At 41.5% G+C, this 16,669-nt stretch overlaps 1 protein-coding gene across 1 annotated transcript in view; it reads left to right on the forward strand.

The window, feature by feature from the left end:
* Positions 1-16,669, forward strand: part of CRB1 (crumbs cell polarity complex component 1) — a 121,257-nt gene that overhangs the window by 29,717 nt on the left and 74,871 nt on the right. The window contains exons 3-5 of the mRNA XM_045536513.1: positions 1,224-1,805; positions 12,237-12,432; positions 15,337-15,476. Coding sequence (XP_045392469.1) covers positions 1,224-1,805; positions 12,237-12,432; positions 15,337-15,476 — 918 coding nt within the window. The remainder of the gene's footprint in view (positions 1-1,223; positions 1,806-12,236; positions 12,433-15,336; positions 15,477-16,669) is intronic.

Raw genomic sequence — 16,669 nt, forward strand, 5'->3', positions numbered from 1 at the left:
AGTGCAAAACAAAATGGTTGTACGGGTACAATTGTAAAACTGAACCATCTTAAATTGAGGATCATCTACATATGTATATATAATATATATGGGATATAGAGAGAGAGGGAAAGAGGAAACAGAAAGAGTGTTTTACTATAAGGAGTTTGCCCATGGTATTATGAAGGGCTGATTTGCGTCTCATGATTTAAGAGCAAACTCTCCGTTTTGTAACCGTTTTTATTACAGGCCTGTACTGTTATCTGCTATGAGGTTTGTGAGCAATGTTTTGAGAAAGGAAGTAAAAATAAGAGAATAATGTATTGGATGAATCCACCTGAAAAGACAGCGTTTTGTGGACTGACACGTTGAGTTGCCAAATCATAAAGCTTCTCAGTATACAAGATGACGAAAATAGAAATGTTGTGACCATCATGTGTGTGTATTCAGTGAAAATTCACACACATGCAAGTATCCAATGAACTTGGGGGGAAAATTGTAGAATTATTGCTTTCCTGAAGGTTATTATTCCAATTAGAATTTTGAAAATATATTCCTAGAACAGAGATGATTTTCTGGAAGATGAAAGTTTGCAGATTTGACTACATCAGTTTTCTTGCAGAGACTTAATCTGTCAGCTGTAAAATGTACACAATTATATTGTGTTGCTTTGAGGATGAGAAATAATCTATGTGAACTACCTAGCATGCTTAGTACAGAAGTAGATCTTTAGCAAGTAGTCAGAATTTTATTCTTTTTTTTAAAATTTCTCTGCCTTTTGTTTTAGAGCATGAAATGGTGTTGTGATAAAGCAGTCATAAACCAAGTTATAGTATTTATTTACATATTAGTTGCAGTTAGACAACTTATTCAGAAACAGTTTTGTAATTCCTCACCCACTATTCCCCACAATCCTTCCATGAGAGAATATGAATTTCAAAATTCTGTGTATGTGGGAAAGTTTAACAGCTGCTTCAATTCAGCCCAATCCTCGACTCCACTCACACCTGAGAAAGGGGTCGTGGAGGAGAAGGAAGACTCTCAACCCAGTTTGCTTCTTCCTAACAAGCAGATGAGAAGTTTTGACAAATGGGAAACCAAAACGTGTCACTTGAATGCCACCAACTGCGTATTTCATAGTGAGTTTCTTGGAAGTGGCACAAGGGTCAGAAGGAAAGAAGTTCTTTGCCATTTTCCTCAACTATTTGTAAGTTTAATCTTGCTATTTTTTTACTTCTTTGTAGACTCCTTTTGCAATAAAAACGACACCAGGTGCCTCTCGAATTCTTGCCAAGACAATTCTACATGCAAGAGTTTTTCAAAAGACAATAGTTGCCGTTGTTCGGACACAGCCAGTAACCCGGACGAAGGCTGTGACACCGTGGAAGACCCTTGTCTCTCCGGCCCCTGTCAGGGAAAGGCCACTTGTGTGAGCTCCCCGGGAGAAAGGGGCTTCCAGTGCGAATGTCCCCCTGGGTACGGAGGGACGGCCTGTGAAGCCACCGCGGGTCCCTGCGGCGAGGACTCCTGTCAGCACGGGGGCATTTGCCGTCAGGACCCCGCTGCCCCCGTGTGCCTCTGCCCTGCCGGGTTCGCTGGAACATTCTGCGAGCTAGACCTCGACGAGTGTGCCTCCAGCCCCTGCCGCCACGGGGCCGTGTGCCAGGACGGCGTCAGTGGCTTCTCCTGCTTCTGTGTCCCCGGGTACCAGGGCAGCCTGTGCGACCGGGAGGTGGACGAGTGTGTGTCGGGGCCCTGCCAGAACCAGGCCACCTGCGTCAACGAGGTCGGAAGATACAGCTGTGTCTGTCCCCACGCTTACTCTGGTGAGTGTGATCACATCCCAACGCCAGGGGGTGACATTAGCTTCCTTTTCCCTAAATGTGGCAGAAGCAGAGGTGACTTGTCTGTGTCCCATCCAGTCATTTATGAAAATGGCCGAGTTCTTGACAATAGTTAATTGCTAGATAGAAAACTTCCCTAACTGGTAAAAATCGACCGAGTCCCCTGAACTCTGAGCGGCTGTGCACCGTCCCTGTTGCCGTGTCACGTGGAGCTGCGTGAGTCACAGCTCAGACTCCTCTGTGTGAGTGGCCCGGGGGACCCGGCCTTGCAGCTGGGGACAGTGAGGTCTCCCCGCCGGGGGCAGGGTACTGAGCACAGGGCGCCGTCTTCCCCCAGGGCCAGCCCGGCGTATGTGGGAAAGGTCGCTTAACAAACTGTTACTGAATTACTCTAGGTTTTTAAATTCTTTCATGTATTTCTTGGTATACTTCCTGGTCAGGAAACTGAGGTAAATAGGTATTAAACTAGAGTTTACCTTCTCTATTACCTCATATATACTTTCTGATGGTAGAATGCTTGGGTCAGTGGAAAATTATTTTATTTTATTTATTTATTTTTTTTTTTGAGACAGAGTCTCACTTTGTTGCCCGGGCTAGAGTGAGTGCCATGGCATCAGCCTAGCTCACAGCAACCTCACACTCCTGGGCTTAAGCGATCCTCCTGCCTCAGCCTCCCAAGTAGCTGGGACTACAGGCATGAGCCACCATGCCCGGCTAATTTTTTTTTTTTTTTGTATATATATTTTTAGTTGGCCAGATAATTTCTTTCTATTTTTAGTAGAGACGGGGTCTCACTCTTGCTCAGGCTGGTCTCGAACTCCTGACCTCGAGCGATCCACCCGCCTCTGCCTCCCAGAGCTAGGATTACAGGCGTGAGCCACTGCGCCCGGCCTGGAAAATTATTTTATCAAGTGCATCTTCATTACCAATACTATGCTAAAAGTTATGGGCAATATTAAAGGAGCTAATAAAATGGCATTTATACATGAAAACCTCCTTGGTTATGTGCCATACTGTTGTGCCTATTTTCTTTAATTAGAGTTATAGCAATTGAATTTCAGTTTTTAAAAAATTTTTTGAATTAAGATAAGAAATGAATTGTTGTGGGCCTGGTTTGGAATTGCTTTTGTTTATAATGACCACTTTTAAAAAAATCACTGTAGTTCATTAAGTTAGCATCGTCTATTTCTTGCTGCCATTTCAACACTGTGAAAGGAGATTAAAAGGAATAGACGTGAGATCAAATTAACGTTTCAGCCATTTCAACTACAGTGTTCCGTAATAGTTTCATAATTGCAAAAACACAGCTTGAAAAATCATGTTTTATAATGTGTGTATTTCTCTTACATTCTAATTTAATTGGATTTTAATGAATCCTTTCAGTGGTCTAAGGCATAAAGGATGTCAAGGGTGTATTCCCAATGTGCAGTGCAGTAAAATTCCATCATGATGCACGTCACCCTGCGACGAATCCATTAATACTGTGTGTTATGTCACATCCCTGTGGGCCCAGGGAGAGTGACGCCCATTTCTCACTGTAACACTCCAAGTCAACAGTGGGGATGCTTTGCTTGCCAATCCCTGATATAATGATGCTGTTCCCTACTTGACTATATTCTTTCTTTGTTTTCTAAGAAATCAGCTAAATTTTATTATTTCAGCTTTTCTGATGGCGTATGTAAAACTTGCTTGCAAACAGAATTTGAACGAGAGACTCACAAGGCAGGAAGAATTAGGTCTATCCTTAGCTGGTTCGGCCAGTTCAGGTACAAAATGCAACTGTGGGCTGGCTCACCAGCCCCCTACCCGAGCAGAGTGGCCTGGGTCCCAGCAGCTCCTCGGTGGTTCTCGTTGGCGGTTGCCCAGGGAGACGGGAAGCAGAGGTGGCCGTGCCCTGCCTTCAGAGGGTCACGGTTAACTGATGGTCCCAATGTGCAGCTAGGGCTCGGAGCCAAAACTTTATGTGAACTTAATCTGGAAACTTCTCTTTCACTACCGCTATTTAGACACAGAGGGAGGTTTGTTTACTTCATTGCTATCTTGTGATGAGCGTTGTTTGTGGCAGTTCAGGCAAATTGATGAGAACCCCCAAAGAAGGTCGCTAGAACCAAGGGAAAAGCCAAAGTTGAGGAGGAAGGAGCAAGATTCGCCAGCCGTCAGGATGGGCGCGCTGGTGCCCGGCTCAGCCAGACCTCCTGGTGGGTCCTGAAAACTGTATTGCAGCGGCCGGGCTGCTGTGCTCCGCGTCCCAGTTCAGGGTGGTCATAAAAAACTTGGCTTACAGGAAAAAACCTGTGTTCCTTTGAGCAGCAACGTAAGAAAAGGCAATAAATTTTAAAAGAGAGGGAGAAGGGGAAAGAGCCGTGGTGCATGAAGAGGGTTCACACGGTGTGAATTCTCTGTGTGCTCCGTGGTGATTCATGAGCCACAGAAACGGGCTGGGAGAGCCGCGGAGGTGCCCCTGGGAATCTGCTGGGCACAAGCAGAAACTCCAGCTGAGGCAGAACGTGAGCAGCTGCAAACTTTTTTTTTTTTTTTTTTTTTTTTTTTTAATGAGAAGACTATTAGCTCTGAGCATGTGACTGCTTTTAGGTCACATTTATGCAGTGAATCATTTTGTAACTGAGGTCTTCCTTAAAGTTAGATTGATGAATGTACATTTTCCCCGTTAAGATGCCGGCAGTATGAGAAAGCTAGGGCTGTGGGAGGGGAGGGACAGGGCAACTCTATGTCTGAGGAAACAAATTAGTGTTGGAAAATATCTTATTGCCTCTATTGTAAGGTAGATCCGTGGCATAAAAATGATCTTTTGGGAAATAAGAAAATACACTACATGAAATTTACTCTTCCATTATAAGGTGCATCTTTATTTCAGAAACAAAAATGTATTAAAATGTGTTCTATGTTCAAGAAAATGTATTAGCACGTGGAGAGTAGTTAAAAGACTAGTTAGCGCATGAAGACTAGTTAGAAGACTATCGTGATAACCTACACGTAAGACATCAGGACCTGGCCTGGGAGAACGGCCGTGGGCATGAAAGGTGAGGGCAGGTTTAGGGTCATGAAGAACAAGACTCATTGAACATTTACCGTGGTCAGAATATTTTCAAGTGTATTTTACTCCAAAAACTGTGAAATCTCTGATATGAAAAAAAGTATGCATTAAAAGCTCAACTGTCAGTTCTAATGTAGCAAACTTACAGGGTAAATCAATGGATCTCCAACTTCAGTTCACATCACATTCACCTGGAGAGCTTGTCATTAATATGGGTCTGGTCCCATAGACCTGAGGTGGGTCTAAGAGAGTCCATGTGTAAGAAGCCCCCATGTGATCTCACGCTGCTGCCCCAGGGACCCCACTTGGGGACACCGTTGAGGTAGACAGTTACGTGGATTTTCGCACGACATCCTTGGCTCTTATTTCACAAAGTCCGTGAGACAAGGAAACGAAAGTCAATAAAGTGTGGGCTTTTATCTAAAGCGTTGATTGCTGGTGACAGTTGTAGATACACGACGCCATGGTTTGAACAGTGGTCCTCTCCCAGACTCCTGTGGGAAACTGAGTTACCAAGGCAACCGTGCGGGGGTTGGGCCTCGTGGGTTTTGATCAACTACATTACTTTGAAGGCATCTATGACAAATCATATGGATAATTTAATGGTAATGGACAATAATTTGGGGGAAATAAAACTATCATACATTATAAAATATAAACTTATTTCAAGAGAAATAATGTTATTTTATGGAAGGAAAAAGGTTATTTTTATATGCTCTTCATCATAAAATTAATCATTTTATAGTGTCATATGAAGGAAATTAAACACATGATCAGGCTTTTGCTCAGAACTAGAGCCATTTGAAATACTTTTTATGAAGAAATGGAGTTTCTGGCTTTTGATGAATGTTTGTTGAATGAGTACACAAAATAACAGATGTTACTCATTCAGCAAATATTTATATGTACAATGCACTGGACGTTGTGCTGGACCTCGGAGACATAAAGATGACCAGGGCAAAATTTGTCCCTGACAAAATGCTCACAGTTTATCCAGGGAGCAGGAACGCAGACAGAAATTACAGTCTGTCCGTGAACAGAGTGTGAGGAGGTGCAAGACGGAGCCGGTGGTGCTGCTTGGAGTCAGGAAATGTTTGATGGAAAAAAACAGCCTATGAGTGGGGTGAAAATGCATCTCTCTCAGGATGTCGAATTGAAACTTTTGGCCTCTGGATATAATTATTATTATTGTTATTTGAATAATAACATGTTCAATGTCAAGAGAGAAGGAGAGCAGAGATGTTTTGTGAAGGGGTTGTTATGGTCTGAATGTTTGTGTCTCCCCAGAATTCACGTGTGAAATCCTGACCCCCAAGGTGTTGTTAGGAGGTGGGGCCTGTGGGAGGCGTGTAGGTCACAGGTAGGGCCCTCGTGAGTGGGATCTGAGCTATGTGTGACGGGAAAGAGGTCCAAGAGAGACCCCCACCCCCACCGCCATGTGAGGACGGGGAAAGAAGCTGCCGTCTGTGAACCAGAAAACCGGCTTTTTCTCGACTTGCTGCCAGTGTTTCCCTGATGCCTGTGTGGGCACGAGCAGGAGGCATGTGCAGGTCAGCGTCCGGAGGGGGCGAGCTGGCGACATGCAGGAACGTGTAGGACACACGCAGGGGCTGTGGGACTGGGAAGGAAAGGACAAGGACTCCAGGCGCAGCTCTGATGTTTTCTGGCGGTTTGGTTTTGATCAATAACAACAGTTCTGAGCCTGCACTGCCTCATTCTGACACGAGCATGACAATGCTACCTAACTCTTGATCGCGGTGAGAATGAAATGATCTGGTGAAAACTTTTCCGTGAACTATTTAGGCTTTGAAAGTGCTGATTGTCAATATTCCTACATCTTAAAACATAGCTACTAGTACCAATGCTGTTTAAACGATGTTTATCTATATTTTTTATAGGTATCATTTTCTTGTACTTGAATTGCTTTCTTTTCTGAGTAGTGTCAGAACCAGACTCAGAAATAGATGAACTAAAGGTCAAACTCTTCTGCTCCACTTATGAGTTTAAACTGGAATATTATAATACATCTAGGCAAAAACTCAATTTCTAAAACTGTTACATCACAAAATAAAAGATTTAAAAAGTTATTAATATTTTAACATTTTAAAATATTTAGGAATAACCATTATCCTAATGAAGAGAAACACAGGAGTAATTTGCTATGGTTAAAACATTATAATTATGGAAATATGAAATACATAATATGAACATACTTAACATAAAATAGAAATATTGCAGAATTCCTATAATCTTCCCAAGAAACTTACAAAATTAAGATAGGCGTAAACTATTCATAAAAGTGCCGTGTTTTTCAAACGTGGCATCTTTGAGATTCTGAGATAGGTTACTCTGACTTCTTAAGCTTGATGTATATTTGATCCACGAGGGCTGTCTGGCAAGTATACAGCCGTTATATCCACGTATCCACTGTATCCATGGCTGGATACTTTCCGGACAGCCCTTGTTTGTATATCTTACCATTTTCATAATTTTTTGAAAATGTGTGTATAAATGAACATATAAAATATAGTTAGATTAAAAAACAGCATGCCTATTGACATTGGAAAATACTGTTTTACAATCCAATGACATGGTACATGTGATGACATTTACAACGAGAGTAAAGTGGAAGGAATAACAAAGAATTTAGAGAAAAATGGCTGGAGAAGAGGAACGAAGGATGTGTTGACATAGAGTTAGGAGAAAACAGTTCTCCAGATAGACGGCTGCAACAGGAAGTGTCGTTAGACACCAGGAAACACGAGAATTACCTCTTCACGCTCTGTCCCTACGGCTGACAAAGAGGAACTAACTATCCTTCTCTTCCTAGAACTAGTTTCTGCCTCCATGAATATTCTGGAAAGATGGAGTGAAAACAGTGTCAAGAACATTCCCAAACTTTCACTGATAGTAGAAGGGGTAGGGGAGAGGACGCAGCATGACAAGGATTAAGGAAACCAGCAAAAAACATGTTTGATATCGAGACCAGAGGTTATTCCAGTTTTGTCTCCCAGTGAAAGCAAAACTTGTAGGAACAAGAAGCATTGTAATCGTTGTAATAACAAAATAATGACATATAATGAAGTTAGTTAAATAAAATTAATGATAAAATAACAGTATTAATCATAGTTGTAAGTATGATGAAAGAATAAATCAGTTTCCATATTTCATCAGATTTAACACATAATTGGTTTTACGTAAATTTCATATATCATTAAGAAAGAAAAATGATTCGGCTAAAACAGAACACAAGACCAAGACACTGTTGATTGTGAAGGGCTTCCTACTTCCAGAGATGCTAAAAATGTGAAGGAGAAAAGGGGAGTCTTGGAACTGACAGAATTCAGCAGTGCTTTAGGGACGGAATCCTGGCCTTGTGAAGTCTACTTTATGTAAATGATTTTAAAAAGGATTTTGTTACTTTTCAGTATCCTTAAGAAAGGTGTGTCTGAATTCACAAGCCAGAAATCTTATTGGCTGAAACTCCAAAGATATTCCCACTGAAAATAATAAAAAAAAAAAAAATCCACCATTCATTTCTCATAACATCTTGCTAAACATTAGTATACTTGTTTGAGTCTGTGAACCGGAGCAGGAAGTCATCCAGCCTCTCTTTGTTGCTCTGGGATGTTGAGAAGATTGTGACTGTGATCTAGGGGAGAACTGACTGTCACTCTGTCGCTGCCATGAAACCAAACGCTACAGTTCCTCTTGCACTGACATTGTGCCGCAGAGTTGCACCGATGACTGTTGTAACTAATATAAACAACTGCATACGTCATTCTTATTTAAAAGAAAAACATTATGCACAGAGCCCTGTTAGGTATCAAATATAATGGGTAGAGTCTGAAATTTGGGATGATATCCCAAAGCTAGAGTACGATTGTTTCCAAAGCATGGGCTCTGCAGATAACGAGGAATGTGTTCAGATCACGTTGTCAATGCCACGGCCCACGTATTGTTCCCTTTCTGCCCGGTGTGATGAGTGACGAGGGCAGCGTCGGGGACGAGACCTGCTCCACGCTGATACCATACACTGTGCAGTGTCTCCTGGTCCAGAGTGTTAACTTTCATCTCTGACTGCTAAAGGATGTGTATTGAAATACAACATCTCTAAATGCTAATTAGAAGGTGGGGACACAATCATTCAGGAACCACAATATGTCATACATTTGCCAAAGCCACAAATCTAACTTTATGGCTTTCGGCTTGGAGAGGGCCCGGGCGAGCAGAAGCCCCGGGAAGCTTGACCTGGCACAGCAGCTCGCCTTCCCAGGGACGTGGCAGAATATGCCCTAGCTGTGACTTGCTCTTTCATTCATTCCAAATTCATTGAGATGGGCCAGGCACAGAGGCTCAGGCCTGTAATCCCAGCACTTTGGGAGGCCGTGTTGGGAGGGTCATTTAAGTCCAGGAGTTTGAGAGCAGCCTGAGCAACATAGTGAGACCCCGTCTCTATAAAAAATGTTTTTGAAAAATTGTCTGGGTGTGGCAATGTGCCTGTAGTCCCCGCTGCACAGGAGGGTGAGGCGGGGGCATCACCTGAGCCCAGGAGTTCAAGTTTCAGGCTGCAGTGAGCTCTGAGACCACCAATGCAACTCCAGGCTGGGTGCTCAAAAAAAAAATTCATTGAGCATTTCCAGTGTTTAAAGAATATGTGTTAAATGCTGCAAATGTTGTTGTTAAGTGACAAAGAATTTGACCTCAAAGAGCCCGCCATTTTGTAGATGAAATGGACAAGTAACTGTAGTGCGATATAATATGTTCATTTATGTTAAAGGGAATATTGAGAGCACAGGGGGGCAGCATCTGAGGCAGACAGATGTTTTATCTATGAAGCCAAGTATCTGGGAACAGAAAAACATCTGGATGACTGATTGGACTTACACTTATCATCTGTTTTGGCATAATGCAGACATAGACCAATCGCTTTTGTCTATATCTGCAACAGTGATACACTACAATGAAAATCACATTTATGAGCAATATTAAGAATAACACAAATAAATCACCCTAAAGCAATAGTTGTTTGAATTGCAATTGTACTTAAGCTGTTGAGACACATTCTCACAAATGTGTCGCAGGATCACTTTAATGCCAAAATATTTGAACTGCAATATATAAATGGAGCTGCAGATTTAAAATAATACTTTTATTTATAATGTATTTCTTATATATTAGGAAGTAATCTGGGCTTATATCAGAAGAACATACGGATTTTATTTTAATTAGGAAAGATAAAACTTAGAAAAGCATTAACAAATTCTAAACCACTGGTTTGGCTTTGTATGTTAATACTTCCCGGCAAAAACACTTCCTGGTTAAAATGCCAAATGATGTGAGCCGGTGTCTTATAGGCAAAGGGAACGGGCAGAACTGCCCTAGGAGGAGACAGGGACTGCAGAGATATTGTCACTTGCCAGCTGTGCAAGTCAGGGAAGATCTTTGAGTCTCACTTTCTCTATCTGTACCTTAAATGTACGGGATGAAGTACAGGGATGCAGGTGACATCCCTGTGCCCTGCCCGTGTGTATGGTTGGCGTTCAGTCAGTGCCGGTTTCCCTCCACACAGGGATCGCCGTGGGCGTCCATGCTGACTGCACATGCCTACATGAGCATGCTTCCCCCGGCCCAGAGTCGGCACCAAACAGTGTCGCGTTAGGGGCAGTGATTTTGCATCTTACAATTACTGAGTACTAACGCATGGTTTTAGTAAATATACAGGTTAAAGATAATCATAGGCAAATTATTTAAAGAATTAATCACTTTTGTTTTTCATGCACTCTTGAAAATAAAGAGATATCTATTATTATCTTATTTTACATAGAAGTAAAGATACATGAACATTGCTGAAAAGAGAGACTGTTACAAAGAGAATGAGAACCCAGGTCTCCGCTGGCCAGTTTCGTCCTCTTTCCTTTGAACTTGTTGATGCCAAATAACACAGATGTGGAAAATCTCCTTCACAGACTGAGAAAGAAATAGCTGAGCCCAAAGGAGCAAACCATTTATCTAGAAGCAAATGCTGTTGCACAAATTTCCATTTTTATTGATATAAATTTAAATTTTAAGTTCTTTTTCTTTTCAAAAACAATCAAATTTAATATGCTGGCATCCCTTTTAAGTTGGATCTTTGTAGACTCTAGTAACAGTTGTAAATAATAGATGGTGTTAGAATATCCTACTGCATTTTCTATCAGGAGAAAAGGGTACAAAATCAATCAAACTACTAACGACTTCTGAGTTATTTGAAAACCCTTCAATATCATTTTATTAATAATACATAATTTATTATTCTGGGATATAGACACAGAAATAAAGATGGGTAAGTATAGGTATTTCTCCTTTTCTGTCTCTTAAGACCTGTATGCATATTTGATTACTGTATATCAGATACTATTTTGACAGATTCAGTAGAATAGTTTGTTATCTCAATATGACTACAGCTTTTATAAATCTGAAACTTACGTTGCTTAGCAAATAATCTTCACCTATTATTTTTGGGAGGATAAATACAGATTTTTGTTTTCATGTAACAGTACCTTAAAATGAAGTAGCTTCTAATGAAGCCATTAATTACATTAAGTTTGTCACAAACTGATTTTATATTTAAAAGTAGTATTTTAAAACACAAAAAATTTAAAAACGTCTGCTATGCAAAAGGAGCACTTAGGCAAATAATTGCACACTGCATTGGTACAATAGACACTTGTGGAAAAACAAGTGCTATTTTTTCTGTAGCACATACTCAAATGTATCAAGTACTGTTATAAGTATTTTTATAATGTATAAGCACTTTAGAACACATTTAATTATAGAGATAATCTTATAAGGTAATTGCAACTATCATTCTGATTTTTCGGGTGAGGAAGCTGAGTTACGGCAAGGTAACAAGGTTAAGAAACTTGCCCAAGTCACGCAGCTAGTAGGTTTCTGTGCCAAGATCCCAACCCAAGCTCTCTGGCTTTGGAGTCTAAGCTTCTACCCACTATTTGATATGCTGCCCTAACTAAGCTAACTGTTTAAAAATAACATAAAAACATTGACCAGCCCATTTTAGGCTTCCAGCAAAAGTACAGTTCACAATAAGTTTGTTCTAAAAATGACATTTTTGGTTCCGCAGACTAAAAAGCCACAAGCTGTTGTGAGCAACAATTCTTAGTAAGTAGCAGCTGCTCCACTCTGTGCGACTCCCCACAAGCACCAGAAGTTAAAATCAATTACAATTAAGGAGAAAAATTATTTTGGGTAACATAACACTTGACGAGTGCTTTGGTACATAAAGCATTGTCGAATAGCTAGAGTATTAACACGTCGCTGAAACTTCTTCTGTTTTTCTGTGCTGACTTTTTTAAAAGGTGTAAATTGTGAGCTGGAAATTGACGAATGCTGGTCCCAGCCCTGTTTAAACGGTGCAACTTGCCGGGATGCCGTGGGGTCTTATTCCTGCGACTGTGCCCCTGGGTTCCTGGGGGGCCACTGCGAGCTCGACGCTGACGAGTGTGCCAGTGAGCCCTGTCTCCACGGGGGACTGTGTGTGGATGCAGCAAACAGGTACGGTTTCTCCTCGCTTGGGGCCTGGCTTGGAGACTGACCCAGAACTGTTGGACCGCCCGGTGAATTGAGAGATCTCACATCCTCAGCTTAAAATTTTCAGATTACTTTATACTTTATTTTATTTTATTTTTTTGAGACAGAGTCTCACTCTGTTGCCTGGGCTAGAGTGAGTGCCGTGGCGTCAACCTAGCTCACAGCAACCTCAAACTCCTGGGCTCAAGCAACCCTCCTGCCTCAGCCTCGAGAGTCGCTGGGACTACAGGCATGCGCCACCATGCCCAGCTAATTTTTTCTATATATTTTTAGTTGTCCGGTTAATTTCTTTCTATTTTTAGTAGAGACAGGAGATGCGGTGTGGGTCTTGCTCAGGCTGGTCTCGAACTCCTGACCTTGAGCGATCCACCCACCTCGGCCTCCCAAAGTGCTAGGATTACAGGTGTGAGCCACCGCGTCCCGTCTTACTTTATACTTTAAATGATGAAAAGTTGTAACATTCAGATTTTATTAAAAAATCCATCTTCTGTCCCCAAAGGGATGGTTTTCCAAGTCATCCTTGTAATCGTTTAGAACTGTTTGTATTACAGGAAAGTACCAGGTTTTCAATTCCATGAAATAAAACTGCTGTAGCCAAGGAAGGTACAAAAACAAAGCTAGAGATTATTCTGTATGTGAATAGAAGGTTGTTATCCACACGATGAGAAGAATATAAATCAAGTGGCAAAAATAAATCCTTTAGAAATTTTGTATAAAGCGTTGGAAAGGGCAGTGATAATGAATTATTTATGCCTTGAATGTCCAGGTGTTTGTGGAATTAATTGGGTGAAAACTTTTGAGAAAGCATACTGGTGAGAAGTAGCCATGTGATTCTGCTCCAAATCCAAATCTATCATTGGCTTTCAGGCAAAAATAACAACCATAAATTACACCTTAGTATGATGAATATAATAAATTTATGTAACGATCATTGAGTTCACATAAAATATTTTATAAAGAACGTTCTAGGATAACTACTGACTTATCCAATGCATAACAATTTTTAACAGCGTTGGCGCTTAAATTATCTTGTTTGAGCCTTCAACAGCTCAGCAGAAGGCAAGATGAGCATTAAGGTTTCCACATTACAACAAAAAGTCTAAAGTTCAGGAAAGTTAGAAAACTCCCACGAGTTCACACAGTTAATCATTTGCAAAAGGAGGACTAGAATCCAGTTTCCCTTCATGTAGTAAATAGGACATAATTTATCCCAAATCTAAATTTTGAAGTGAATCAGAGTCAAAAGGAGAGCCGTAAAAAGCATGTGTTTTTCAAATACATCCAACAAAATATTTAATAACAGAATTTTAAATAGAGCAATGTGGTTGTACATTTCTTTTGTAGAATATAAAACATAACTGTTAGCCACATTCCATGCCCTGTCTCTGAGTCTTGCTGTGCCCACATAAGGCTCCAGTGGCCCAGATTCGCAGTCCTGGAGACAGGTACCTGCACACAAAGACAGACCAGGATGAAAGTTCCACACAAGATCTCCGGTGGAAAAGGAGGCGGCTCCCCCTCCATGCTCTACTGTCAGGACAGAAATGACGCAAAGCTTTTGATTCTGATGGAAATGCAAACAGAACAAGGCTGCAACTTAGCCAACTTGATTCTCCTCCCTTGAGCATGTCATGAAAAATTTCTCTATTTTACCATTGTCTCTGTTATCACCTAGATTTTGAGAAGACAATCACGAAGTCAACCAATATGATCTGACTTTATTTTCTCACAAAAAATTAACATATTTGCTAGAAGGTAGATCAGAAAGCCAGAAAAAAGTCCTTGCAGACCAAAGAAATCATGAAAAAGGAGTTTCTAATTCCATACACCGAGGTCCACCAGCCAGCCAACGCCCTCGCATGCAGGGCCCTTGTCTCTAAAGTCTTATTATGGTAGATTTTTAGTGAGTATTTATAATTAAACAAATATAATAGTGAATAGAAGATTTCTAACTAGCAGTACATATAAAAGTTGCAATCACTTGTAACATTTGCTATTTCAGTTTCCTTAGTTAAGTCCTAATATCTGTGTTTGGTGGTAAATATACACATGCCCGGTGAGTAGGACTATGAGTGCTTTATAAATCCATAAGTATCCTCTTCCCAAAACCCTCATTTAATGTAAGCTGAGTGCACAGGTCCAGTTGTTACAATACTAAATCCTTGATGAGACCCCACCCAAATTAATAAAGAACCCCCCTCTTAATAAAGCCAGCAACTTTCTCGTCATGTCTGTATTTTGGAAGTGTCAGATAATTCCACTCAATCCATGAAAGATTAGAAATAGCAAGACTAAAATATTCTTGTAAACTGAAAATAAGAGAACATCATAAGTCACAATTTATTTCACTAGGGGGTTTTCTGAGTTTTTCATAATTTATTGTTTCACGTTTCTTAAGGGACCTTCTCAGTGGGCTCTCTATAAAAGAGCACCATGATGGTATAAATCATTCTCTATTGCCTTAAAAATATTAACAATGTTATTTAGTTACTATTTAGTAGCAATTTATTTAATGCCTTCAGATATTTGAGATACTGTGTCTATTCTTTATATGCATATTTAATTACCAAAATAACCTTGTGATGTAGGTAGTATGGTCTTCAATTCATAGACAAAGAACCTAAAGTAAGTCATCACGGTTTCCAAGTAAATTTGCATGAAGCTCTGTACTATAAAATTTTTAAAAGATAATGGTAAGACCTCAATATGGAAACACATAATGTGTCCAGTCCTCTAGAGATAATTCCTCAGAGTTTTTGGGGTATTAAGGTTGTCCCGGGGGTCTCAGGTTGATGGACAGGAGAGACAGTATGAAGACACTGATCTCAGTGTGACCAGGGGTGACGTGACAATGTCCTTCACTCCCAGATACAGCTGTAACTGCGCGGGCAGCGGATACACAGGAGCGCGCTGTGAGACCCCGATGCCTCTTTGCTGGTCCGAACCCTGTCACAACAATGCTACGTGTGAGGACCGTGTTGGCAATTACACTTGTCACTGCTGGCCCGGTAAGTGACAAAATATCTTCCAGCAATTGTTTTTTTTTTTTTTTGCTTAGAATAGAAACATACTGCTTACAGCAACTAAAACTTCTTGTTCAATGTTTGAAACCAGTTCCTTCTTCGAGTTAACACTGTTTAATTTAGTGTATGCTTCAGCGCCCACACACACTCACTCCTGTACTACGGATTATCCAAAGTAGGTTTCCTAGCGAGCGCCTAAGAGCAAACAGAGAGGGGAAGAAATCAATGGGAAGATGAAATTCAGTGTGGCCTTCATGAAGGACAAGTCACCGGAAGGTGCTTTCTTGTCCTCTGAGATGTTCTCTTGGACGCCAGGAACATGTAGACACGCACGAGACGATGCTGAACTACCAGCGGTTCGCCTCACGATTCACTCAGTCCCCTCCGTGCGTTGCTGCCTCCGGAAGGCGTCAGGACAGACACGACACCAAGGTGCCGATGACAGTGTCTGCAGACAGGGCAGAATGATGTCCCAGAGGCAGGAACATTCCCCTGGGCGTCTGTGATGTCAGTGAAGCATCCATAAACCAGAACTGAAGTTTACATAGAGGGGTAATCGGACTGGAATGAAGAGATGACACAAGGGACAGTGGAGGACAGTACACAACACCTGCCTCACCCGGCAGGCCATGCGGCAGCACTGGTGTCAGCTTTGGTGGACAGGCTGCTTGACGTGCAGCCGTGCCCCACGGAACGGCACCGCGGCCAGCGGAGAACTGCGTATTCAACGCTTGTCCCGTAAGGTTCTAATGAGGCTGAAACATTCCTGTCACCCAGTGATGTCCTAGCCGTCATGGTGTCATGGCGTCACGCACAGGATTGTGGTGGCCCTTCCCGAGGTGCCCAGGAGAAGGCGTTGTCCTCACGGGGGGGTGACAGCTCCATGCGTGTCGTTGCCCCTGGAGACCTTCCGGTGGGACAAGATGCAGAGGCGGAAGACGGCGACCCTGATGCCCCTGACCCTGTCCAGGCCGAGGCCGACATGTGCTTGTGTCTCGGTTTTTAACAAAAAGTTTCAAAGTAAAAACGAAAATGTAAAAATAGAATAAAGTTCATAGGATAAAATATAAAGGAAGAAAATATTTTTGTACGGCTATACGATGTGTTGTGTTGTTTTAAGCTAAGTCTTTTTACCAAAGTCAAAAAGTTAAAATTAAAAAGCTTATACAGTAAAAAAG

Source organism: Lemur catta, chromosome 23, assembly GCF_020740605.2.
Source record: "Lemur catta isolate mLemCat1 chromosome 23, mLemCat1.pri, whole genome shotgun sequence".
Taxonomy (NCBI): domain Eukaryota; kingdom Metazoa; phylum Chordata; class Mammalia; order Primates; family Lemuridae; genus Lemur; species Lemur catta.